Here is a 25,493-nt window from a genome sequence, read left to right as displayed (position 1 = left end):
TCAGACAGGCAGATGCAGGCAGTGCTGATGGAAACAGCCTCTCCAGGTAAAACCTTGCTCTCTCCAGTGATTCCAGCTCCCAACTTCTCACTGGCCCTTTGAGCAGCATGGCTTGGACACTACCAGTGAGAATCCCTCACTGAACATGGGGCTGCCTTTTCACTCTAGGCTTGATCCTACCTGTTGCAATTATGTGTAGAGGAACCTGATAAGGGTTAAGGATGACACAGGAGATTTCAGACTGCTCTTATTCTGCATGAAGAAATGGCTCCATGAGCAGCAATGAAATGGAGGGCGGTTCTTGCAGCAGGCAATTGCAGGGCAATTTTGATGTTGCCCTTTAGACAATGACCTCGGTCTATGGCCACAGTTAAGTTTGCACTCAAATCCATAAATCCTAGAGTGACTCTTGATCAAGTGTCTGATTCACCTGACTCTGAAGTCACACCATGATTTAGAAGCTGTTCCTCAGTAAGGTCAACTGGGAGATCTGGGCTGAGTCAGCCACCAGGACTGCTGACCCACTGGTCTCAGCTGGTGGGAATGGGATGGGCTCCTAGCCAATAGCTCCTCACTCAAGAGTGTCCTTGTACCCATCAGGATCCCAAGCTTTCACCAAGCTGTGTCAAGATGTCCAAGAGCTGAGTTCCTTAAATGGAACTCAGTCTGGGCTCCCTGAAGTGATGATGTGCATTTCTCCGTCCTCTGCCCTAGACATGCTCCAAGCCAAAAACAGGGCCTCCTTGAACAAAGGCAGCCTGTGCTGGTGCTGACCTCCGGGATATCCATATGAAAGATTTAATTCATGTTCCTGCTCTGGTCAGTTTGGAGGCTGCAGATGTCCTCCCAAGGCAGTGGCCTAACCTTGAGCTGGTGGCTTCTCTGGGTGGCTTCCTGTCCTCTGCTCCAGCTGAGTTGTGTCTGGGTGTGACAACACTCATCAGGGACTCAGGACAAGCCTCACGTGCTCCTGGTGAGTCAACCACCACTCTGGACATCTGAGTGACTCAGTATCTGTACCCAAAGGCTGGGCTCCAGCAGGTGCCATCCCTCCATTCCTGCTCCTCGTGCACTGCTGCTGGGCCAACACTGCTGCAGGAAATGGCTCCTGGCTTCCATTTGGGTGGCTGGACACAGGTACACAGGGAGAAGGGATCATTCAGGTTTCATCAGGCTTCTGAGACACTGCTGGCATTGGAACAAGCCTGAGCATGACTTGAGTGAGGCAGTTGGGACAGCAAATTCCAGGGGAGGAGAAACTGCACCAGAACAAAGGAAGTTTGTTTGAGGACAGAAACACAAAGAAAAGTCCTCATTGTTGCAGCTCTAAGAGAGAGATTAAACTGTTTCTAAAGTTAGGTGACTGCTCCCTGCCCCTAAGCCATTCCTCATTTGTCACCCAAATTATGTTTAGACCTGGGGCAGCACCTACCTGTATTAAACTGAATTATTTGCATCCGAAAAGAGTTGTTAAAAAAGAAGGTCCAGGCAATGCAACTTATCTTGCTTATCTGACCTCCTCTGAGTTACGGTTCAAGGTGTTTTATCTGTGGCAGAGGAAGAAGCAGAAAATCTTCCTCCACCTGGACAGTGCTGCTGGTGCTGCCAGCTCAGCCTGGAGCTATGACCAGGCACATGCAGCTAAAGCTGCTGCTGACCTTAATGGAAAAGGGGAGAGCCTTTTTTGGTGACTCACAGCATTGAGTATCATGTTGGGAAGAGAGCAGTTGAGATCAGTAAATTAGCTTGCTTTCAATTACAAGAGTAAGTGTTGTGTTGGATGGGGAACAGGGAGGCAAAGGGTGGTTTGTTCATCAAAACCAAGAAACAACTTAAACTAAGTTTTGGTGGATGCTGGAAGTCCAGAGTCAATAGCCAAAGATTGCCTCAGGGCACTTCCAGGTCAGAAAATCTGATGGCATTTTCAAATAGTACCAGTCTACAGAGATTGTGATCATTTCTGAATCGGAACTGATGTGAGCACCCTATCGCAGCAAGGGCTCACCCCTGGTTTTGTCAGAAGCTTGTCAGACACACTTAGGATGTTTTAACTCAAAGGCTTCCTATTCGATCAGCTGCAGTCACAAGCTTCTGTGATCAGAAGGGAGACCCTTTCCTAGTGGGGTCCAATCCATCCCTTCCTGCTCTAGCAAAAGGAAAGGTGAACATGTTACATCTTTGATCTGCTGCCTGCTTAATTCAATCTAGATAAAAGCTGGCTGTAGCTTGTTACTGTTTACTGAATGGTAGCTATGGACAAGCTCTGTTGATTTGAATATGGATCTCAACCAGATGAGAAAAGGGGATGTGATGCCAAAGGTAGCTGTTCTAGCCAGATAAAAGGAAGCCTCTTCCTTTCCTGTGTTGTTACAACAAACAAACGGACTTAACCTTTTTCCCAGTAGGATCCCCACACAAAAATAACAGAAATTGCCCCACAAATGGCAGCAGTTCCAAGCTTTCATTACTCTTACAATACTGCTAGAATTATTTTTCAAGCAGATGCTGGAATCACCTCTAATGTTCTGGCATTGGTCTTTGCAAACAGTCCAGTGTGTGTGTGTGTGTGTGTGTGTGTGTGTCACCTACAGATGCGCATGCTTGCATGAACACACTTTTTCTCCTGTTGGTCCTAGTCAGAACAGATCCCCATTCTCCACTCTACTGACCCTAAACTTCACCCTTCTGGAAGGCTCCCTGTGCTGGGCTGGGTTGTGTTACACTGACATACACACACACACACACAATGTTTCCAAAAGACAGAATTACCTTGAGAGAATTACCCTAACTTCACCAGTCAGCTTCAAATTTGACTGCTCATCTGTAACAGAATCTCACTAGCTGGTTTTCACAAATGAGCAAGAACAGCTAGTGCTGCTTTTTTTAATTGCTTCCATCAAGCTTTAATGGGATGTTGGAGCTGAATGAGTGTAAATATACAGAGGCGGGTGTGGGAATGTGTCCCAGGTTGCACCCACCAAATTCTTCTGGTCTTCTCTGCCAGAAGATAGCATCACTACAGTAACAATTCTGAGCCATCCCACAGGTTTTGGGACAGAGAGAGCCCACATCCTCCCTTCCCCACCTGCCCTAGTCAACCAGAGATAAGTTGTGGGAAGCTGACTCTACGCCCAGCCCGTTCCTCTGATCTGTGCATGCAGCTGCCTCCACAAACAGAATTGAAGCCACATGAGAAACATCCAGCAGGGAAAAATAAATCTCTGACATGGAAGAGATTTCACTGCCAACAGGAGCCCCAAGGATCACAGGGATGAAGAGTTACTGATGTTAGGAGCAGACCCATGCTTGTGGAGAGGGACACTTCCCATCCCAGGCTGGGTGTTATGGCACATCCATTAGCAAGTGCACTGGTGGTCTCCACAAATATGTGCAGCCACCTATCCTGAGAAGAAAAACACTGCTACTGGCACTGGGCAGAAACAGGCTTTCATAGGAAATCGCCTCAATTGCTCTTGACAGGAAAAGATATGACTCTCAGAGGAAATTTTCCATTTTTTATTAGCTACATTGTAAGTTGTTTTGCAGTTGAATTCCATGGAAAGAAGGAAGAGTGTGTGTTTAGGTTTTATCAGCATTTTTTTTTAACTTCTTTTAGTTCTGCTAAAAGATAAAAACTCAAATGTCCTGAAAGAATCTCCTGTGGGAAGTCATGAATGTGGTAATCACTGCTTTTAGCTCCGATTTGTCCAAGAGATGTGAATCAAAATCACCCATGTCACAGGGGAGTCCCAGACAAGCCTTTATCTAAATCTCATCACAGAAGAGATTAACAGATCCACTGCTTTACTTGCACATCTCTGCTCTAGCAGGATGGGAGCAAAGCTTGCCCTGCACTTAATGTGCCATCTGCAGCTCTTCTGTAAGAAATGCTTAAATGAACTAAACAAGGACAAGACTATGGTCAGTTCCAGAACCCTCTGTGCTGCATTTGTCCTATCATTTCCATAGGTATGCCTTCTTTAAAATTAGTAGGAAGAGCCAAGTTATGCCCCAAAAGGGAGTCCAGGTGCTGCAGGCTCAGGGACACTGAGCTCAACACTGGCTGCTTCACTGGAGCTGTTACTGTGCTCCAGTCATGCATGGACAAGTTGATTTAAGTGTATATATTTGGGTCTGTCCCACCCTTAATATATTATGTATTTTTTGAGGCTCTGAGCTGTTTGTATGGCAGCTGGCACAGCTTAGCTGAAGCCACTGCTCAGAGGGGCTGAGGGCCAACACCATTTAAATAACACTGAAATAATTTGGGTAGAGGTGCACCAATGGAAACCTCTGCAAGTTTGTGTGCACTGTGTGTCACTGCCCCTTTCGTACAGCACGGATTTCATTATCCAGGTGAATAATAGGAGGAAAGGGAGGGCTAAGTTCTGAACACCAGGACATAGATAAGCAAGTTTGCCCATATTAGAAGGGGTAAACTGGCTTAGAGTAGGTACTTTACAAAACACTTTGAATCCCCTCCAAAGCCCTTGTATTTTTGGGTCCAAGTAGACAAAGCAATGCAATCCTTTAAGTGTTTTTGGTGTTGACACACACTGCTGAGCTCTGTGTATGCCAAGATAAAGAGGGAGCCTCCAGTAGTCCATTATTCAGTGCTAGACAACTTGATTATGATGGAAACAAACTACTCTTTTGCAATATTGACATTGTGACCTATGGCAGCAAGTTCTAAAATATCTGTCACATTCTGAACTACTGCTACAGCTGTAATTAATGTTTTTAACTTATTTCGAAACACCTGATATGTCTTCTTTGGAAAAAGGTTCATGCCAAGTGTAATTCTGTAAGAACAGTCTTCATCTGCTCCTAACTTTAGTCTTGATGTCACCATCTTTCAAAGCTGGCCTGAGCCTGGCTCTGGGAGCTTGTAAGGAAATTTCTATTAAAATATTGTCTTGCAGTGATAAGAGCTGTTCTACATCAGGTCTAACTCTTGCCTTCAGTAGAATTAGGTGTTTACAAGGAAAATTCCATAATTTCTTTGAAACACAGGCAGACTCTTACTTAATGTTCCAGATTCTGAGGAATTCTGTGGAAAGCCTGGGCGCTTTGCTGACCTGCGTTGCCCAAGGAGTCATTGGTGCCAGAAGTGTGGTCCTACCCCATCACTCTGCTTTTCTCCTTTGCCTCTGAGCTGCAGGGTCTCAACCCAGCTCCCTGCCTTCTGCTGGCCCCACCACCCACTGCAAACCCAGCAGAGAACTCTTCACTCAGCTCAATGTGTTCCAGAGATGGCAAAAATGACTCAAGAACATATGGCTGTCGAGGATGGAGCAAGGGAGACTTCTCCCTTCCAACACACACAGAGCTCCCTGGGGGTGTGGTGCATTTGTGGAGAAGGAGAAGCACCAGCACAGATGACAGAAGACCCAAATCCAAAGCCTCCTGGATCTGTAGGCACTTGACTTGATTTCAGGCATTTAAGGTTCAGGGCTATAGTTTGTCTGCTGCCCATCTGTAAGCAGAGTGAACACGCTGTCCTAACTCACCTGGCTGCTCTGAGGATGATGGAAGAATTTAGGTGTAAAGAGACATGTAAGTCTTATGGAAAGGAATACTTGCTCTGGAGTTAGCTTGAATTTCAAACAAGTATTTTCTGTATCTGCAGGGCTTAGTCCTGCAGTCTCACCCTGAAAGATGCAGCACAGCCTGGAGCAGCCCCATGAGCTCAAGCGCTGCACAAGTGTAAGGAATTACTACTAAGAAATCCACCAGGCAAACAGAGAGGTGTGTTTGAGCCACAAAAATGTATCCCAAAGCAGGACCTGATCACAGAGCAGTAATTATTTGCTGTCTGTCTGTCTAGTATTACCCTGGCACCCCAGTCTATGTCTTGAGATCATTTGTGGTATTTCTGCTATCACTGTTGGTACTGACAACAATATCCTCACCTTCATTGCTTGGACTCAAAAAAGCACCAGCTAGAGGAAAAGTCACAGATGGGAGAATGGAGCTGTGTTTTCTGACACTGCAATCAGTTTTTGGGGCCAGTTCAAAAGCATTAGGGAAATCCTGCTTGGTCCTGTGCTGACACTTGAAGTCTAATTAACCTCAGCAGTAGTTTTTAAAGAAGAGTGAGTGTCAGCAGGTGCTGGGCTGTCACATCCTACCTGGAGGGTTCAGGGGGCTGCTCCCTCCCACAAAAGCCCTGACAGCTCAGGCCCAGCTGAGCTACTGCCCGTTATTTTCACGAGGATGGCCAAGCCCCAGCCCTGTGTGGCATTGTTTTCCAGAGCTGGATGTGAGTGAACATGCTAACATCAACACAGCCTTCTCCCCAAGCTAAACATATTATGGCATCAGCAAATTACAGGGCACTGTAAATTAGACTCCCTCTTGTGCAGACTCTGCTTGCTGGGCCAAGGCCACATCCCTCCCTGAAGAAAGGCTGTGGCCGAGGGTTTCATTACTCCTTATCTCCCCTGCTCTGTGCACAGGGCTGCCTGGCCATGGTCACATTTCTGCTCATGCTCCCAGAGCATCCATCCCATGCATACTTCCCAAAGGATGCTTTTGTCATGTTACAATATGACAGTGAGCAGTAAATCTCAACAAAAGTGACTACCCATAGGTCTGAGTCAGTTCTGAGGCATTTTTAACTCATTGGGGAAAAAAAACCAACAAAAATCACATAGGAAGGGACTGGTTTCCCCTTTCTGTCCTCAGTTTCTGAGGACCTGAAGTCAGGAAAAGTTCAGAGAAGACCTCAGAGCAAGCACCTGTGTTGAAATCCTGGCATCAGGTAAACAAGCTGACCTGGCTCTCTGACAGATGTGTTTTGGCCAATGTGTTTTTACCAGACCTTTTCTAGAGAATGCAGCATGGAGAAATGTTACTGTGGCTCTGGGAAAACAATAATTAAAAGGAACCGTTGAGCTCTTTTTCCTGGAAAAACAACAAATGCAGCCCACACCATCCCATCCCCCTTAGCGCAGCTGGCAGCCTCGCTCGCTCGCAGGAGTAACCCGGGGCTCCAGCCCTGGCTGCGGGGCACACAGCTCTGCCAGCCCCGGGGCTGAGGCTCTGCCACGCACACCTCAGGGCAGCCACCCCTCTGGGAGCTGCATTTAACAAGAAAAGCAGCGAAAGAGGAGCAGACACAGGTAAATGATTATTTACAGCTGCTGCGTGGGGAGTGTTACACAAGGGGAGGGTGGAGCGCGTTCCACCGCCCTTCCACGGCTTGTGGGCAGAAAAGCCGATCACCGCCGTGATGTTTCTACTCCCCCAAGACGGAGTTAATACTGTTTACCTTGTAATAAGAATGCTATTTCTTGCTTTTTTTTCTCTTGGCTGAGCTTGTTTTCAGTCTCCCCGGCTGCTGTCCTGCTGGGGCAGCTGGCTCCGAGGGCAGCCAGGAGTGCTGGGCTGGGAGCAGCAGCATCCCATGCCTCCCACCTGCTGAACCTTGCTGTGTGGTTCCCAAACTGAAAGCCAAAGCCCTTGGCTGCAGTGGGAAGTGAATCCGTGGCAGGGGAGAACACTGTTACTAGCACTGAGCAGCTTTCGTATAGCTGGGACTTCTCTAGGAGCTTGGGAAGAAAGAAAGCTTGGCATTAGCTAGTTCATATTGTTCTTCCCTCACTTTCTCCTTTTTTTCCATTAAAACCCACCCGCAAGCTATAGGACATTGGCAAAGGCTGTCTTTGCACCCCTCAGTCCTGGGAATCCTCTGCCCTGAAGTGAAAATGCAGTTTTTTTATGTCAGTCACATCCTTCACCTTCCTGGACAAGAGGCAGTGATGTAGCTTTTGCAGGTATGGACTTTTATGTTGTGGTAGGTGAAGTACAAAAACACCATGGTAAGAATGCAGACTTGTGCAATGTCCCAGAATCTGCCACCCAGCCTGGCTGTAACAGCCTGGTATGGTCAGATGGACCTGCCTGGTGAAGGAAACATTTTTCCAAATAGTCCTTCTAGCAGAAGGGAGGACCTGCACAACTATACTGAATCAGGACACAATGGAAGCAGAGCCATTCTAGAGCAAGGCAAAAATATGGGAAACTTAACATCAAAATTCACGTTTCTCCCATGAAACCTGCTCCTGGGCCTGGCTGATGAACCAGATAGGAGTGGAGGTGGCTTCTGTGCCTCAAGGCAAACCCAGCAGATGTGTTACCCAGGTGGGCTGCCCAGGGCTTGGCCCCCAGCCCTGGCAGGACCCACCAGCTGAAGGCTCCTTGTGGCCCCTGTGGCAGCAAAGCAGGAACACCCACAGGCTCCATAGCTCCAGGGGCTCCTGGTATCCACAGCAGGTCCCTGTAGGAAATGTAGACCCCAGGAACACCAAGTCCCTGATGCAGTATGTTAGGAATCCAGGCAGGGCTTTTCTGGAAAAGCTGTAGGAGTTGGGAAGTTTTCCAATCAAGCACGAGGCTCAACAAAGGAGTGTTTTTCCCTTTCTGCTCAGTGATGCAGATGCCTGAGCACAGGACTTCAGGAGCTGCAGAAAGAGTCAAAAGCAGTATGCTATAGAAGAACAAGCTCCTTGTGCAGGCTAGACTTCTAGAAGCAGGGAAATAGCAACAAGGCAAATTGAAGAACCAGTGGGAGTGGAGGAATGAAGAGTCTAATGAAGGGGGACGGGGAGGACACCCTTGCAATACTGTTTGTGTTGCAATCCAAAGGCCAGTTTGGAAAGCTCAGATCAGCTGGATGCAAAGCCCCAACACTGAAACATGTGGTTACCATGAACCTGTGCTCCTCTGCTCTGTGTGACACCAGCCATCTCCTCTGCCAGCTGGTAGGTGCTAAGGTAGTGGGCAAACATTGTGGGCGAGTAATCCTGACGGTACACACACTAGCTGCCAGGGCTTTGGCCACTGGTGAGGTCTGACATTGCAAGACTTTTGGAAGATGTCCCCACCCATTGCAAGGGCATGGACAGGGTGAGATTTAAAGGTTCCTTCCAGCCCAGGCTGTCGTGTGATTTGCAGTGCTGACACAGCAAAGAGCTGACCACAAAACAACTTTTCAGGTAGACTTAGGTGTAAGACCCTGGAAGATGCTGGCAGCTTTTAGCTGTCCTTTGGGAAAACACCAAGACAATTTTACATCACTGTCACTTCACTGACTGCCCCAAAGTCACTCCAAGTGTCTCCATGCTCAGGACAAAGGCTCGAGCTCTTTCAGTCTGGTTACTCATCTAGATTTGTAAATCTGCTGCTTTTGAGCAACTTCAGTTTACTGACAGTTCTGGGGTTTTCTCTTAAGAAGTCCTTCATTAACTTCTGTCTCTCAGTAATGCCATTATTTCTGCTTCTGCTTTCATATTTCTTATATTAAAAGGATTCTGAGCTTGTATAAATGTTTCACAAGGAGCTGTCAACAGGTCTCTTGGCTATTTCTGTGATCTTAATTGTCAGTTTTCAGTGCTTTAATATTCTTTAGCTATATGTTCAGAGCAACACAGAAAACAAAGCCAAATTTATTACAAGAAGCTGATGTGCAAATCAGAAACTGAATCTGAAAAAGGCATTGGGCATGGATGATTTCTTAGAATTATTGAGTTGGAGAAGCCAAGAAATCCAACAGGCCGAGTCTATTCCAAAAACATCTTGAGGTCTCTTACTCCTTTGAAATATCTAAGCAATATAAATGAGCATGTAATTCCCACTGACAGTGAAGTTCCCTGCATAGTATACAGAGCTCTGGCACCATGTGAATAATAAATATGATATGGAAGATGCCAAGAAGCAGTCAAAGTTCCTATTGTCTGCAGAGACAAATGCCATCATTTCATTGCAAGATGGCTTTAGCAGCAGGAATGTCAGTCACGTGCACAGACTGAAATCCCGTGAGAAACTCCCCCAGCTTTCAACCCATGCAACTCCTTTTTTATGCAGCCTACAGCAGAGATGACCAAAGGGTTGTAGAAAACAGCCAAATAGAACTGCATGATCATGGCAGAAGGGGAGAGGAAATGAAAGGTTGGCTTTGAACTTTGTCCAGTTAAAAGTATAGCAAAAAAACAAGGTAGCCTCTGGCTCCTGCCTCTGTGTCAGTCTCACACACAGATCTGCATCTCCTGCAGTGGGGTCTATCTTTGCCAGCTGCTGAGAAGTCTTACTGACCATTTTATAGGTGGGATTGTTTTCCATTTTCTCTTCTGCCCAGGAAACTTCAGAGTAGAAACTGCAGAAATCCTTGGAGAGGGAGTGAGAATGAAAACATGGGAAAAAAATTAATCTCAATGGAAATCCTTGACTAATTGACAGGTTGGAATAAGAATGACCATAGACCCAAAACTATGCCAGGCAACCAGCCTGCTCCAGGCACTGCAACCTCACTCAGCCAACCACATGCCTGGCTGTTTTGCTCTGCCAGCTTTAAAAGGCCTAATTAGCTTTTTTCCTATTGTTTGTAATTACAAAAGCAAACAGCCCTTGGAGAGTGAGGGACTAGAGGAGGCAGCTCCTCCACTGAGCTTGAGAAAGTGTTTTAAATACAGTTTGTCTCTCATCACAAGTACTCAAAAATATGAAGGGGATGAACTCAAACCCCCAATGCACAGAAAAAGGCTTCCAGGGCAGGGGGAAGCAGGGAGTCTTGCTATCCTGGGGAGATATCAGTGCAGTTTAGAAGACCCCCTGCCCAACAGGAACCATTCTCTACCTAGCCTGCAGAAAAGGTCGTGCTGTCACAATAGGAGAAGCACAGTACAGTCCCCTAAAGGGCTTTAGAGTGAGACGGAAGGAATCCCACAAGGATCAGCAGAACTGTCGCTGCTCTGAAGGCAGATCGCCTCTCCTGGGAACACCTTGGCTCTGTGCCCCATCCCTTCCCCATTCCTGCAGCTCCCACCCCCTTCAAGGGAGCAGTCTGCCCTCCCTCTGCCCCTTCCTGCTCCACCCAGGGTGCAGCCTGCCCTGCCGAGGAGCAGAGCAGACCTTCTGGTTCCCGGGCTGCAATCAGAGCAATTACTGGGTGAGTTTCTTCCAGAGGCCACAATTGCCTGACTCACTGCAGAAGATCTGTCCCCACCTATGTCTGCTGTAGATACACACAGCTAAACAAGCTCCATCCTGGCAGGCAGGCTCCCAAAAGCCAAAGTCCCACTCTTCACTTCCATGTGCACCGTTCCAAGTTCTGCTCAAAAACAAGAAATGAAGTAATAGTCTAATTTTCCTTAAAAAAGTCCATTTATTGAAATTGTTTAAACACTTTGTACAAGTTCCCAATACAAGCATCTGCTCCCTGGCTCAGGGTTAATGCAAATACAAAAGCACAGACTTCAACAGCTCTTTAATGTGACCTGAGCTGCCACCTCCCAAGACAAGAGGTCTACTGAGGCAGCTGCTGTGCACAGGCAATTCCCCACAGAGAAGGGGAAGCCACATGGCCCAGCTCCAAGTACAGGCCAACATCAACTCAAGCCTGAAGCAAATGCTCTGGTTGGTTTTTTTTTAGTAACTTTATGCTGCAGAAGTCAGGTAAAACAGAGGTACAGGGCTTGTGCAGACCACCAATGTGGCAGGTACATAGCTCAGCCAGAGGCTCTCCCTGTCTACAGAAGGAAATCAAGAGATCCGATGCCTCTGAACATATACACAATTATAAAAAGCCTGGTCAGAAGCACCAGTTTCCTTCTATACAAAAAGGCTGAGCTTTGGAGAAGTGGCACCAGCCCTCTAGGAATCATAAGAATTAACTCCCAGTGTCAGCCAACACCAAGTGACTGACTGGGTGTTTCAGGGGAAGGGGTGGGAACTTCTGAAGAACAGCATTCTTTTTTCAGATATGACTCTATGCAAGGATGGCTATATCTTTAAAATGTTTGTTTCTTCCTCTTTGGTGAGCTTGGATTACAAGCAAATGCCATAACCTTTGGGTCAGTTTTCTTGGAATTTGCCTTCATATCATCACTGAAAGTGTTTACAAGAAATAGACAGGATGGAATGGCAGCGTGTGAGGTATCTTTGGGGAAACATCAGGGAGTGGCAGTGCAGTCAGTTTGGTTTAACACAGCTAGCTGCATCAGGCAGATGGAGTTTGGGAAACTACGCCCAAATCAGAAAGCCTTGAGGAAAGAGGAGAGTGTTAAAAGGTGAGCTGTAACACACACAGGGGGATAAAGCTTCAAGCTCAGCTGCCAGAGTGGGAACATGGAGAAATAACCACTGGCAGTGCTTGGTGTCTAGTGAACAGCCTCAGAGACACACAGTGAAAACAGAAGGCAATCCCTTTCCTTGAGCTCTTCCCTGGCACCAGGGAAACCTGCAGATGCTTTGGGAGTCTGGTAACTTCTGTGGTCTCTACCTTACACTGCATCTTCCATTAGCCAACAGCATGTGCACAGACAATGTGGATTTCCACTTAAGTCACAGCAATTTGTTTGTGACCCTTTGTCTGCATGGAAAGGAGGGTGCTGAAGATGATGCCAATAAGACAGTACAAGAGCATTTTACATCTCTTCAAACATTCCTACATGTAAGTTCTTTTCCCCAAAATTATGTTTCCCCTTAAGCTATTGGTTTCATCATTTTGTATATAATATATGTTCCTTTAATTTCTACACACACCACACTGGGCTCTAAAACTTAATGGGATATGGGACTGAATTGTTACCATCTATTTAAAAAAAACAAAAAAAAACCCTACTAAAAAAAAAGCACCAACATCCGTCTATAAAAACAGTATCATTTTCCCTTTTACTCCCAAATACTAAACTTAACCCAAGCTTGGAGGTTTCATCTTTCCAGTGGCAATACCTATGAATCTAGGCTAGCCTTCCTCCACGGGCTGGGAGAGAAAGGAGAAGTTACGTCCTGTAGCAAAGAGGATTACAAAAATATACACATTTTTGGGAAAAGAGGAAGGCAGAACCTAGAGCCTGGACTCTGCTCAGGACAGTGGCATTGTAGTGTCCTCTCCAAAATGCTTTCACTACCAGTGCTGGTGGCTCCTCTTCTTTGTTTCATTATACATAATCCTTCCCTGTGGAGGAGGCATTTTTTGGGTAGCCTCGGGTGGGTGGATATGAGGTTTCTCTCCGTGGACAGGAGCAGCAGAGGAAGGATCCCCCCAGTATGGCCAGAGATGAAGCTGCCCAGCCAATGAAGAGAGCTGACCCAAACTCAAATCTGAAGAAGAAAGGGAGAAAGTGAGAATCACTGTAATCCAGAGGTATTACTTGCAGTAATACATTCACACAGACCAGAAGGAAGCAGAAATTGGGATGGATGTGGCTTCCTACAAGGCAGCAGCTTGGAGCAGTCAAGCTTTGCTGACCCTTAAAGCTCAGAGCTAGGTTTTTCCAGTGTTTTAGGTCACCCTCACCACCCTGCACCAGAGCTGCAGGCCATGCTCTGTGCCTCTATATCCTGTAGTGGGACAAAAATCACAGCAGTCCCACCAGTGAGGTCTCTGGCAGTGATGTTACCTTAAAGCCAAGAACTAAGAGCCACATGGATAATGAGATCTGCTCCCAGCTCTTTCTGCACAGCCTGAAGCCAGCCCAGCTAGTTCAGAAAATTCCTTTCTTTGAGTGACTGAAAGCCCTGTGTGTATTTGTCATGCTAAACTAGTGTTATCCCAAGTGGGTCAGTACCTGGTGTTGACGGGGGTGAAAGGGTCATAAAAGGCCCGAGCCACTCTGTTGCCATACCACGATGTGGCCACCAGCGCTGCCAGACCTGCACATAAAGAAAACATAATGTCATGGCTTAAGAAAAAACAATCAGCAAAATCACTGCAAAAATAAGGATGCAGCAGAATCAGCATCTGGAGTAAAGCTGAGCTGCTGCTACCCTGGAAGTTCTGAGCTGTTCCATTTAGTGCTGGTTGGGAGAGAAGAACAAATTTGTGGTTTCCCACAATTACACTGCAGCAAAGGCAGGACTGCTCTGCTGACAGCCTTTTTTCCACTGAAGCAGGGTCAAACTCAGCTCTGCCAACAGATATGGAAAGCATAAAGTCCATATAGAGATTGTAATGCCGGTGCCAAGGTGCCCCAGGTAGCCTGAACCAAAGTCCTCTAAGGACTTCCCAGATCAAAATGCTCTTGGAGCAGCACATCAAGCCCTCCCACATCCTCCTCCACAGGATATATACCACCTAGGAAACAGCACATTCAACACTCAACACATCTGTGTGTTACCAACCTGAAATGATGAAGATCACCCCACCGAGGACAGCCATCCTCATCTTCTTCACCTGGTCATCTTCCATGCACTTCATGCATTTCATGCCAACACATGCAACAAACATGCCAACGAGCCCCACGACTATTGAAGCCACCATCAGAGCCCTTGTGGCCTGCAGACCGCCTGGAAGACAACAGCATTTCAGTTACCCACTGAGTCAAGTCAAGATACAAATCGAAATTCAAATTACTGGGCTCGGTAATCTTGTAGCTAAATATTCCTGCTCCCTGATACACAGGATACATCCAAGCAAGACATTCCTTCTCGGCTTTAGTCTCAAGACTGTCATGCATCAGGATCAGAGGACTCTCAGCCTCTTCTAAAATGCATGGCAAACAAGGGCATGCAGCAGCTTTTTGCAGGAAATGACCTGGGAATTGCCCTCAGACATCTTTTGTTCCTTGATCATTTGAATCCCAATTGGAAGGACATATCTGTTTATCAAAAGAAGTATTCAGATTTAGGCTCTACCTTGACAAAGTACTTAAGCACACGTTTTAATATGAATAGTGACATACATATGAATAGTGCCACAGCAGACACCAAGGCCCATTTACTGCTCAACACTTCCAAAATCTTTTATACAAATAACTCAGTGCTGATTTAGTTTTTTTTTCTTTTGGTGCTACATTCTCAGTTTGAGTCCCAGAGGGTACAAAAATACAATTGCAAAAGAAATAGGGCTTTCCCAGCCAATTGAAAAATACCTTGTTTTCTTCTCTACATAAAATATTTAGCTTAATTGACTCAAAGATACTCAAATGCTTGAAGAGCCTCTTGTGCTTTTGAAGAGTTGGAGCATGGGGTGATGCCTCCCATAGGCAAGCATTGAATTTGGCTGAATTCTCAGCAGACAGACTTGATGGACATTAGGATTTGGTTTTTATATGGACTCATCTGAAGGCATGAAGACACACTAAGCCTGTGAATGTGAGCTACTGAATTTAGATTTTCTTGATACCAAAGGAAAAAGTAATGTAAATTAAGTCATTACTAAAAAGACCCTCAGGTGACAAAACACCTGACTAGCAGTGAAATAAGAGCCTGAGCTTTATTGTCTGGCAAATCAGGTTTGTTTGAACAGAATGAATTTTCATATACAGCCCTGTAAAGCCCTGAGAACAAACAAGGCTGGCTAATAAAATGAGTAAGCTCCAAGGAACATGCTGTAACCAAGGCACAAGTGTCCCTGACACAGTCTCAGGTCTAGAGTTCACCCCTCAAAACACCCTGATTGCATCCTGGTAGAGCTCTGCAAAGCATTTCAGGCTTGAACTGCAAGGTTTAAGCCTTTAACAGGGCACCTGCCCACTCAGTCAGGGCTGGCATGGTGAACCCATCTGAGTGCCTGCCTCAACCACGGGCTCTGTGGCCCAGTCTGAAACTCAGAGCTCAGACCTGGCACTGGCCAGAAGGAGAGCAAAGCCACACAGCCATCCTCTGCAGCTTCTTTACCACACATAGTCCCATAGAACTGCTTGTGCAGGAGAATTCCTGTGACCCACACCAACACCAGGCTCTAATTCTGCTCTAAAGCAGATCTCCATCTGCCCCTTTCACACACAACCTTATTGTTCTGTAAATAGATTATGAAACCAGTTACAAACAACACAATAAAAAGACAATAATCAGAGCAACAGGAAGGAACACACTTCCATAAGATGACGGTTGGCTTTCTTGGGAAAAATTCCTCAATCAGCTTGGCTAATATCATCTCTCACTTCCTTCAAAGGTGAAGCTGACACACCTCCGCACCACCCGTGTTGATCAAAACCCATCTGCTGCACCGAGTACAGAAACCCACTAACAAAGCCATCTGTCACTTTAGCATAAATCACCACTGCAGTACCCAAACTCATTTTTAATTGATTTACCTACAATGTCAGAGATTACACTCCAAAAGTAATTTCTGCCTTACAAAAGCCATGCCAATGTTCAGAAGGACCTCAGCTGACAGGTTGCCACCCAGGTAACCAATTCAGCTGCCATACACTTAAGGCTAAATTGTGCCCTACAGCAGAAGCTCTGGAGAAGCCCCTGGCTGAATACCAGTTTGCACTAGGCATGGGAAACCGTATTTTCTGCAGAGGTACCAAACCTGTTTTATCAAGGCTACAGAAAGTTTGGCTCAGTCTTGCTCCAGCAGAAATTACTTTGCAGGAGAGGGTTTTGAAAGAGGTCTTTCATGAATCTCAAAATAGGCAATGCTATCTCTAAAAACTAGAAAAACAGTTATAAGGGTGGGAAGAAACATTTCACCTTCACACACAGTGCCAAGGGACAAACACAGGAAAATGCTGGAAAAAGTTTCTATGACCTCTAAAAACCCAGCTATGAAATGCACTAAAATCTCAAGATGTATAAGCATTAACCAGATGCATGCCATGACAGCTTTGCAGAAGCAGCTGAACAAAATACAGCATTGTGAGCATTCCCCAGGGCTGCCCACTCCCAGCAGACACTGGTGGGATAACTGGTGCCCTCGCCCCCTCCTCATGCATGGCTCCATGGCACAAGGGGACAGAAGCATGTAGCAAACTTGCAGTGGGACAGCAGAACAGGTTGGAGCCTTTGCAGAACATTCTGTTCCTTTGTCCCAAGAAGCTGTTATGTGACATGACTGTGCCAGCCAACCATCCTCCACCCGCCCTGTGCTCCCAGCACAGCCTGGGAGCAGCGCTTTTGTGCTCCTACCACTTTTGCAATGTGTGCAGTGCACTGGCCGCAGTTAATCATCATACAAGCTACCAGTTATTAACTACACATTAACAGACACGCTGTCAATGCAAGCTGCACATCCAGGGGCTGGGAAAGCTACTTTAATAATTGTTCTGTTGTTCACATGGGCCTTTCCAGATGCTTTAAAAGTCCAAAATTATACAAGTACAGTATTGTCTCAACCTGCTAAACAGGACGGGCTGCCCATAGCAAGTGGAAGTAATCCACAGCAATATAACTTTACAACTTTTACCATATTAGAGGGAAAACAGGATTTCCCCCACACTCCTTGCTGCTGCAACTGTCTCACCAACAGGAACAGGAAAGCCCAGGCAGTCCTGAGAGCCCTTGGGGGAAAATACAGTCCTAGACAAGGTGAGACAAACTGGTCTGGCACCAAACAACAGCTGTCAGATGGCAACAGTATTTTGTCAATACAAACCAGTACTGACTCTGAAGCCAAGCCTTTTGATTGCTGGTTAGCAATGAGAGACACAGCCTGAAAACTCTATAGCAACAAAACAGCAAGAACTGAAGAACAGAGGCTTAAAACTCTTGATGACAATTAAGAACAAATGTGCATTCTGCAAGGCATAAAATGCCACCAAAGTCCACAGACATGCAGCTGCAGCTCACACCTGTTTAACAAAATAAACCCCACTTTTTTAAAAAACATTAACAAACCATTCAGAATTATTGTTACCAGTTTTAGACACAAACAACTTTATTCAGTTTATCTGAAGCCTAAGTAATAAGCTTTCCTTCCCACAATTCTCATTAACTGAGACAGAAGTAATTGCTGGTAACTGCTCAGTTACATAAAAAATACTTCAGTACTTCACCTGCAGATGTTTGAGGGTATTCTCTATCATCCCATTTCCTTATTCAATCTGTTTATGTCATTTATATTACAGAAAAGCTGTTGGGAAAGTGCCATGGGATTTCTGTAATGCCTGTTTGTAAAGCAAAATTACTGTAATGGCTCTGTGTGCAGATTATTCTCTGATAGGGATGCTCATCAACTGCCTTAATTTAAAATAAGGACTTTTCCTTCCCTTCCCATGGGCCTTCATCCAACTAACTGATGACAGAACACAGGTGAAACAGATGCTGTGCAGTTCCCTCTAATCCTTACGCAGGAAGTTCCCCAAGAGTTGCAAGCACCCCTGCAGTACAGGAAGCATGTTCCACTGTCCACCTCCGAGAGAAGCCAGCAAAGCCTTCCCACCGGGGTTTCATCAAAGCTGGATTCCCTGCAAGGAGCGAGATCTGAGATCCTGCTGGGCTGCCCTGCCAGCATGTGAAAGTTACTTTTGAGCAGTAGACAGGGGACTGAAGATCTGAGCGAGCAGTAACAGCTTCAGAGCTGGCCAGTAAACATTTCTCACGCTTTACAGATGTTCTCACTGTACCCAAAAGCTGATAATGGCTTGGAGGCAGCTCAACCCCCTTACCAGACCCTGCAAAGGCCCACCTTGCATACCCATCAGCATCAGATTCCAGCCTGGATGCTTTCAAAGCACCTCCCGACAAGTCTAAAGCACTGTTCAAAGGTATCGAGGCAGGACAGGGACTCCGGGTCTTGTTTTTTTACAAAATGGGAAGGTTAGGAACTCCCTACTGCATTTCCAGTGCAAAAGCAGCAAGTTCAGTAGGTAACAGTGGCCTTGTACTCTGCATATCTGAAAGCAATTAAGGTTCAATGCCCTCCTACCCTCACTGACAAATAAAGATTAGTAGCAAGACAAGCATGATACCACCATTTCCAGATTCCTGGTCAGAGGAGACCTGGGCAGCCTGTTTTCCCACAGAGCATGGAAATTCCCTTACCAAGAGATTTAGTAACACATAGTAACACCAGCTACTAAAAGCTGCTTAGAAGCTGCTTGTAGAGCAATAAAGCCAGTGTATTGCAACAGACTCCCATCCCCTCTTGCAGACACACCAGAGCACTGCACAGGAACAGCCTCGGTGGCATTCCAAGTAACCCTCTACCTTCTCAAAGCCAGCACAAGTGAGACTATCACTCAATCGAGATTTTTCATCAGGAAGGAACAGGGATTGAGAAACACTAGCAAATTAACCCTTAACCCACATGAAAGCACAGATACCAGCAGGTTCTACCTGTTTAATCAAGATCTAAAGATGGAGAATGGGACACATGTCCCTCATACTTTGTCTTCTCCCTGGGCCACCGTCCCAACTCCCCTACCACCAGAATTGGGCAGCAGTAACCTGAGCATGAACCTTTCCTTCCCCCCCACCCATTCTTTTCCTCAGCTCCTGGAACAGGCTCAGCCAAAGTGGTAAAGGCGTAGGAGGGAAGATGCCACATTTCAGCCATGTTGCTTGACCCAGAGGGTATTCAAAACCTTGTTTATTTTCTGGGCTAGGGCACAAAGGCTCATTGTGGATGTACTAGGTTTGGTGATGAAGTGATAGATGAGTCTCAGCTTGTCTCAAGCACAGAACCTCTCCCAGCAAAACCAAACAGGTCGATGAGTATCTTCAGCTAAAACAGCCTTGACAGGATCCAGAAAAACATCTGCCCTGAACAGGAGAATGTGGTTAGGTGGGGCTCAAAATTTTCAGAGGCAGGTACCAGGAGCCCTACTCCCCCCTGTCCAAGACCATCCCTCTGAGATCCCGAGGAGCACAAAGCTGTGCTAAGCTCCATGGACCATGCTGGAGGGCCACAAGAACAATGCTGAGGCTGTGCAACAAAGCCTTGTTGCAGGGGTGGCATTTGTTGCCTCTATGTCTGCGTGTGGCCACGCACTGCTTTTCACGTAAGCCAGCAAAACGCAGCCTTTCTGTTGCCTGAATAGGAGCAGTGACATAAGCCCTCAGCTGAACACAGCTGTGGGAGAAGTGCCAGCACGGGTGCACTCCAGCAGTGTGCCCACACGGGAAACTGGAGGCCGTCGGTTGGCTGATGGTGCTCATCAGCTTGTGCCAAACCCATCTCTGCCTTGCAGCCAAACACTGACACATCCAGAGCAATGGCAACAGCTACCAGATATTCCAAAACTTGCTGGCAAAGCCTTCCAGCATTCCCACAAACACGAGTTACTGCAGATGCAGGAAGGTTCAGTCCTTTCTACAGGGACAAAGTAATTACAGAGTTGAGCCTCTCCCATCAGGGCATGAGGCTCTGCCATGTGGCTCAGAGCACCTGGGGCATATGAAGGCCTAGCAGGAAAGCGTGGCCAGGCAAAGTTCTGCCCACACAGCTGTGCTACCTTCACCAGGATACACATGAATGCAGTAAGGGAGCTCTCCACTGCACCTGTCCCGGGGTGTTGCTGTTGAACTGGGTAGAAATGGTTTGGGGGTTTGGTTTGTTGGGTTTTTTTTGCACCTCCACCCAAACCAGCACTGCTGGTCCCTGCCCATGCCTATGTGGCTGCAAAACCTTGAAGGGACACCAGGAGGGAAAGCGACAGATAAGGTGTATGTCCCCAGGCATGATCTGCTTAAAAGCGGGAAAGGCACAGCCTAGGCAAGCTGAGAGACCGCAAGAACGAGGAGTCCTTTTGCCAGCCCTCACGGATTTTCCCCATGAGAATAACACACTGTGATCTCCTGTTATTTGAGAATTCTCAGGCATGCTGTCCTGCAGAGCTCGGCGAGAAGTAGAAAAGGCCACCACAAGCTCAGCCTCGGCCCCTGTCACGTCCCTCCCCTGTAGCCCTGGGAGAGAAGAGCCGTATTGCTGGCTGGACAAAGGTGAGGGGACCAGCCGGTTTCGGCCTCAGCCGTGAATGGGCCAGGTCTGGAGGGCCCGGGGCACGTTTTGGGGAACCGTTTCAAGGCGGGCTCCGCAGGCGGGTCTCATTTACGGCACAATGGGCTGCACACAGCCCCCGAGGCAAGGTTACCTTTCGCAAACCATCCAGGGGGTGGATAGAGATTCCTCAGCCACTGCTGGCATCTTCGCCCCCCACCCCCAGGGAGAGATAAGAGGCTCGAAGCTGAGCTGACACGTAATTAGCCCTCCAAGCACTCCGGACCCAGCCCTGCCCCATCAGCACAGCCCCGCACCCTGCGAGTGCCAAGCGGGTGCGCAGCGCTCCCGACGGGCACAAGCCGCTCCTCCGCCGGCTGCAGGGCCTTTGGGACAAGGGAACGAGGGACAGACGTGGGCTGGCCGCGCACGTGGGCCCGGCTTCACCGGAGTGACACACACAGGAAGGGCTGGTGGCAATCGGACTCGGGGACACTCCCCGGGGACCTCGGTTTACGTGAAACTGCCTGCTCATTCCTTTAGGAAAGAGAAGGTGACCAAGGTGACAATTATTATTTTATTAATTAGGGAGGGATGAGGGTGTTCCAGGACTCGAGATGAGACCAGGGGTATTGAGAAAATAGTACGGTTTCTTTTCAGCCCTTTGCGTGTCAGCATGTTATCTGCCCCAGCGCTCTAGAAACAGCCCTCTGTGAGGCTCCAGCTCCGCTTGAACACCCGAATGACAACCAGCCAGCCAGGCCGATACCCCAGTGACACCCCAGCGACACCCCAGGCAGCCAGGCTGCAGCTCCTGCCTGCATGACATGGCTTTGCCGTCCCAGGACATAAGAGACTCAAAGATTATCTTGGCATAATGGCCTGTCTAAAAACTCCAGGCAGTGCTACCTGGGCAGGAGGCCAGTTCACCTGCCAGCCCTCAGCTTAAAAGCCCCACGGGAGCAGCAGCAACTTTCCTAGAGAACAAAAGACCAAAGCAGTCAAAGACAAACAGGACCCGTACTGCAAAAGCCCACTCTGGCCACTCTGCTTGCTGAGTTCTGCTCCCGCTCAGCCGTGTCCAGCGAGGGTAGCCAGTCCGTGGCTGGACCTCCACAGCCAAAAGCTCCTGCTCGCAAACACAGCGCTTTCCGGAACGCACGGAGAGAATCTAACCCTTCCTCCCCACGGGACATTTTGGGTGGGGACGAGCAGGGGGATGAGGGGCGGCTCCGGTCCCCGCTCCCCTCCTGGGGAGGCGGCACTGCCGAGGGTGCCCCAAAGGACAGCCACTCTGGAGCGACCCTCAGCTCCGGCGGGGAGCCCCAGGAGACACGCATCCGACAGGATGAGGACTCATAAAAGAGATGGGGGACCCTGAGCGCTGCATCTTCAACCCTGAAGGGACAGGCTGAGCAAATCCAATGGGACAGAGACCGTGAGACCCGACAGCAGCGACACCCCTAACGCGACAGGCACTCGTGGGGAGGAGGCGAAGGGTGTGGGGACGACACGGACGACCGCGGGGATAGGACATCGGAAGTGCAATAGGGCCGGCAAACTCAGTCTAAATATTTCAGCCTGAGTTTCGATGCGACCGACACCGAAGCGGGGTAATTAATGACCCTGCGGGCCCGGTACCTCCGCCCCGAACTTAGCAAGAGGCGCTGGGGCGGAGGAGACGGGCCCGACGGGGCGGACACCCCATCACCCTCACCAGCTCCCAGCCCCAACTTACTGTCCAGCTTGAGCAGCGAGTCGTACACCTTGCACTGGATCTGCCCCGTGCTCTGCATGGCGCACGACATCCACAGCCCCTCGTAGAGCGCTTGGGCCGTGACGATGTTGTCCCCCGCGTAGGATGCCATCTTCCACTGGGGCATGGCGGTGCTGATGATGATGCCGACCCAGCCGAGGAAGGCCATGACGAAGCCCAGCAGCTGCAGCCCTCCGCTGGCCATGTCTGCGGCCCGGGGCGCGGTGGCAGCGAGGGGACGGAGGGCGCGCGCCGCACTGTCGCCCGCGCGCCGCCCCGCGCGCCACTTAAACCCGCGCCGGGCGCGCCCCCTGCCGGCCGCGCCCCGGCCCCGCCCCGCGGGGCTCCGCGCGCACGGGGGGGACCCGCAGCGACCCCGACAGCGACCCCTCCCTCGGGGTCCCGCCCTAGTGAACCCCGCCCCGCACTGCCCCTCCCTGCGGAGAAAGCCCCCGGGGGATGATCTCTTCTGTTCCCCACGGGAGAGCTGCGCTGGCACCCCCGGATGTTTTGGCTCCTCGAAAGGCTGCCCTGGTTGTGCTCGTGGGTCTGCCCCTTCCTCGAGCTGGGGGTGCTGACAGCGGGAACCCCCGCTCGCCTTCCCTGGGAGAGCAGCCTGCTGCTGTCCTTCACCTGCTGGAGCTGTGAACTTGGCTCTCCGGCTCTCCTTCCCCCCCGGAGCCAGCACAGTAGGCAGGGGAGTGGGGACGGGGCCGTGCCGGCTCCACCTGTCCAGCTGCTGTGTGTGTGACCACCTTCCCCAGCCCACCTCAGTGCCGCCAGGCAAGGCAGGGGGGCATTTTCCCCCTGGCACATTTACTGCCTGGCTCCTGGACATGCAGCGCACGTGGGACAACCAGCTACGGAGGGGGCAGTAGATCAGTCATGGGAATTAGGAGTACTCTGGTTTTGAAGGGCTTTCAGAGAGGCAGCTGTGCAAACACTCATCATCCATGTACAAATCCAAACTTTTGAACCTACCGTTTTAAAAAGTGCAGTGTTCTGTACACCTCTGAATTACTGGGAGAAATTTCACCTCAGCGATTTGCTAAGGTTTATTGGACCAGGGGATTAGAGACCAGGAAGGAGTCTCCTCTCTCTTGGGTGTGTGTTTGTCCAGTTACTGTAGTTTCCCTTTCTCCTGAGTGGATATTTGAATATTGACACATCCGGACTCAGAACAGGCAAAGTGACGAAATGCTGTCTCCTTCAGAGGGCATGGCCTGGGCTGGGTGGTGCTGCCTGCCCTCACCACAGGCTGGATGGAGGGGTCCTTCAGCCTGGACCTGCTGTAATCCCAAACTCTGAGATAAACAGGTGATAATTCCTGATAAAGGTCCTGCTGGAGGTAGGGATGGGGTTGCATTGTTTTGACACCATGTTTTGCTGCATTCTGATGACTTAGGAGATTTTGCTGGAGCTGCTTCCTGAGATTTACAAACAGACAAACAGACTCGTGATTACCTGACCTGTCCTGTGCAATGCCAGGGGGGGTCAAAGGGGAGAAAAGCCACTGCAATCTTGCTCCACCAGCCAGAGACAAAGCAAGGCTGGTTTGCTCTGAAAACTCTTGTGGCTGCAGGTCTTCAGTGCCCAGGCAGCAGTGCTGGTGTGATGAAATCGACCCCAGTTGCCTGGTAGTAAACTTTTCTAGTTATATATTTTTTCACTTTTGAAGGATTAGAGAGCTGTGATTCTGCGTGTGAAGAAATGGTGTTTCCCTATGTCTCTGTGGACCAGTTCTGTGAGAGAAGAAGAAGAAAGCAGCAAAGTTTTATTTGGCAATTCAGAGATAACAAAGTAGATGCATTTATCTTGTATTCATGAAGAACTGATACAGGGAGCAGGGAAACCAGCATGGTGCTGGCTGTTGGAGCTGGCTTCTGTGAGGAGGCAGGGCAGAAACTCATGTGAATCTGAGGAGAGCCGAGTTAGGAGTGTCTGGATTTGGTCATTGAGATGTGCATAGTCATTTCAGTCCAACAGTGTCCATCTGCAAAGGAATGTGCAGTGTTCCTGGTGCTTCAGAGCACTCAACTGACTCACCCCTTTCCTGACCCTCCTGCCAGCCCCCACCCCAGCAGATTGGGCAGCTCCTCACTGACTCCTGCAGTGCAAGGTCAGCTCTGGACAGGGTTAACAGTTACCAAGACACTTTTAGCAGGTTTAGATCCTTTGTCTACAGGCTCTGAACAGCCAGGAGGAGGAACAGAACTATTCTGTATGGGAAGGTCTTGGACTTTATACTGAACCATCTAGGAAAGTACAGGGAGGAGTCCTGGGTATCAATGATCTAATTGCACTGGTACTGGGAGGGACAGTGATCTTAGGGAAATGAATTCACCAGCATGTGATGCATGTTCTAGCACCCTGACCATGCTGCTAGCTCTTGGATGGACTGAAATTCATGGCCAGTCTGTTCTTGGGAATATTTGGTTTAGGATTTATCTTAGAATTTATTCTGGTGGCACTCTGGGGACAGTTTGTGCCAAAATTGCCTGTAGTGTGAGTCTGACTGCTTGCTTATACAGCAGAACAGCATCTGTGCTCAGTTTTCTTCCCCTTCCAGGAGGACATGGAACTTAGACTGGAGACAGCAATATTGTGTGAGGACTACTGTGGGACTGCAGCCTGCACCTGCCTGGAGATGGATGCTGGGCTCCTGAGGGGCTGTACAACCATCCCGTTGCTCCTCCGTCCCTGATGGTGCTGCCCTGGCAGTGCTACTGGATGTCAGAGTGGTCTTGGGTTAAACAAAGCCAATGAAAGGCAATAAAGGCACACATCCATGTGCTCTCAGACCTCCTGCAGTCCTCATAGGCTGCAGCACAAGTTGCCAGTGTCTCTTTGACCGCTGAACATCCCTGACAATCTGTACACAGAGTTTACACAGAACCCTCACACACACTGCCGGCCTTGTGAACACCCAATTTTATTTTGCTTTCTAGAGACAATTTGAGGTAGATACTTTTTATTCATGTTTCGTAAAAGATTTCAAACCCCAGGAAAAAAAATTCTGTGGAATCAATCACAAGGAATTTACATAGCAAGATAAACACTGAAACTCCACTTTTCCCCTTCATCACTCATCAATGTTCTCAGTGCTCTGGAATTTGCAGTGGATTT

General features: G+C 48.5%; 1 protein-coding gene across 1 annotated transcript; it reads right to left on the bottom strand.

Moving 5' to 3' along the window:
- Positions 1-11,144: 11,144 nt before the first annotated feature.
- Positions 11,145-22,634, bottom strand: CLDN1 (claudin 1). The gene is made up of 4 exons (XM_005524983.3): positions 22,350-22,634; positions 14,125-14,289; positions 13,572-13,656; positions 11,145-13,104 (listed from the first exon to the last, which is right to left on the bottom strand). Exons 1-4 carry the CDS (start codon positions 22,570-22,572, stop codon positions 12,942-12,944), a joined length of 636 nt encoding a protein of 211 aa, XP_005525040.1. The 5' UTR covers positions 22,573-22,634; the 3' UTR covers positions 11,145-12,941.
- Positions 22,635-25,493: the final 2,859 nt, after the last annotated feature.

This window comes from Pseudopodoces humilis, chromosome 11 (genome assembly GCF_049639895.1).
Source record: "Pseudopodoces humilis isolate 2021_Gansu_Grassland_sample_001 chromosome 11, ASM4963989v1, whole genome shotgun sequence".
In the NCBI taxonomy this organism is placed as follows: domain Eukaryota; kingdom Metazoa; phylum Chordata; class Aves; order Passeriformes; family Paridae; genus Pseudopodoces; species Pseudopodoces humilis.
This window is presented reverse-complemented; position numbering and strand designations above follow the sequence as displayed.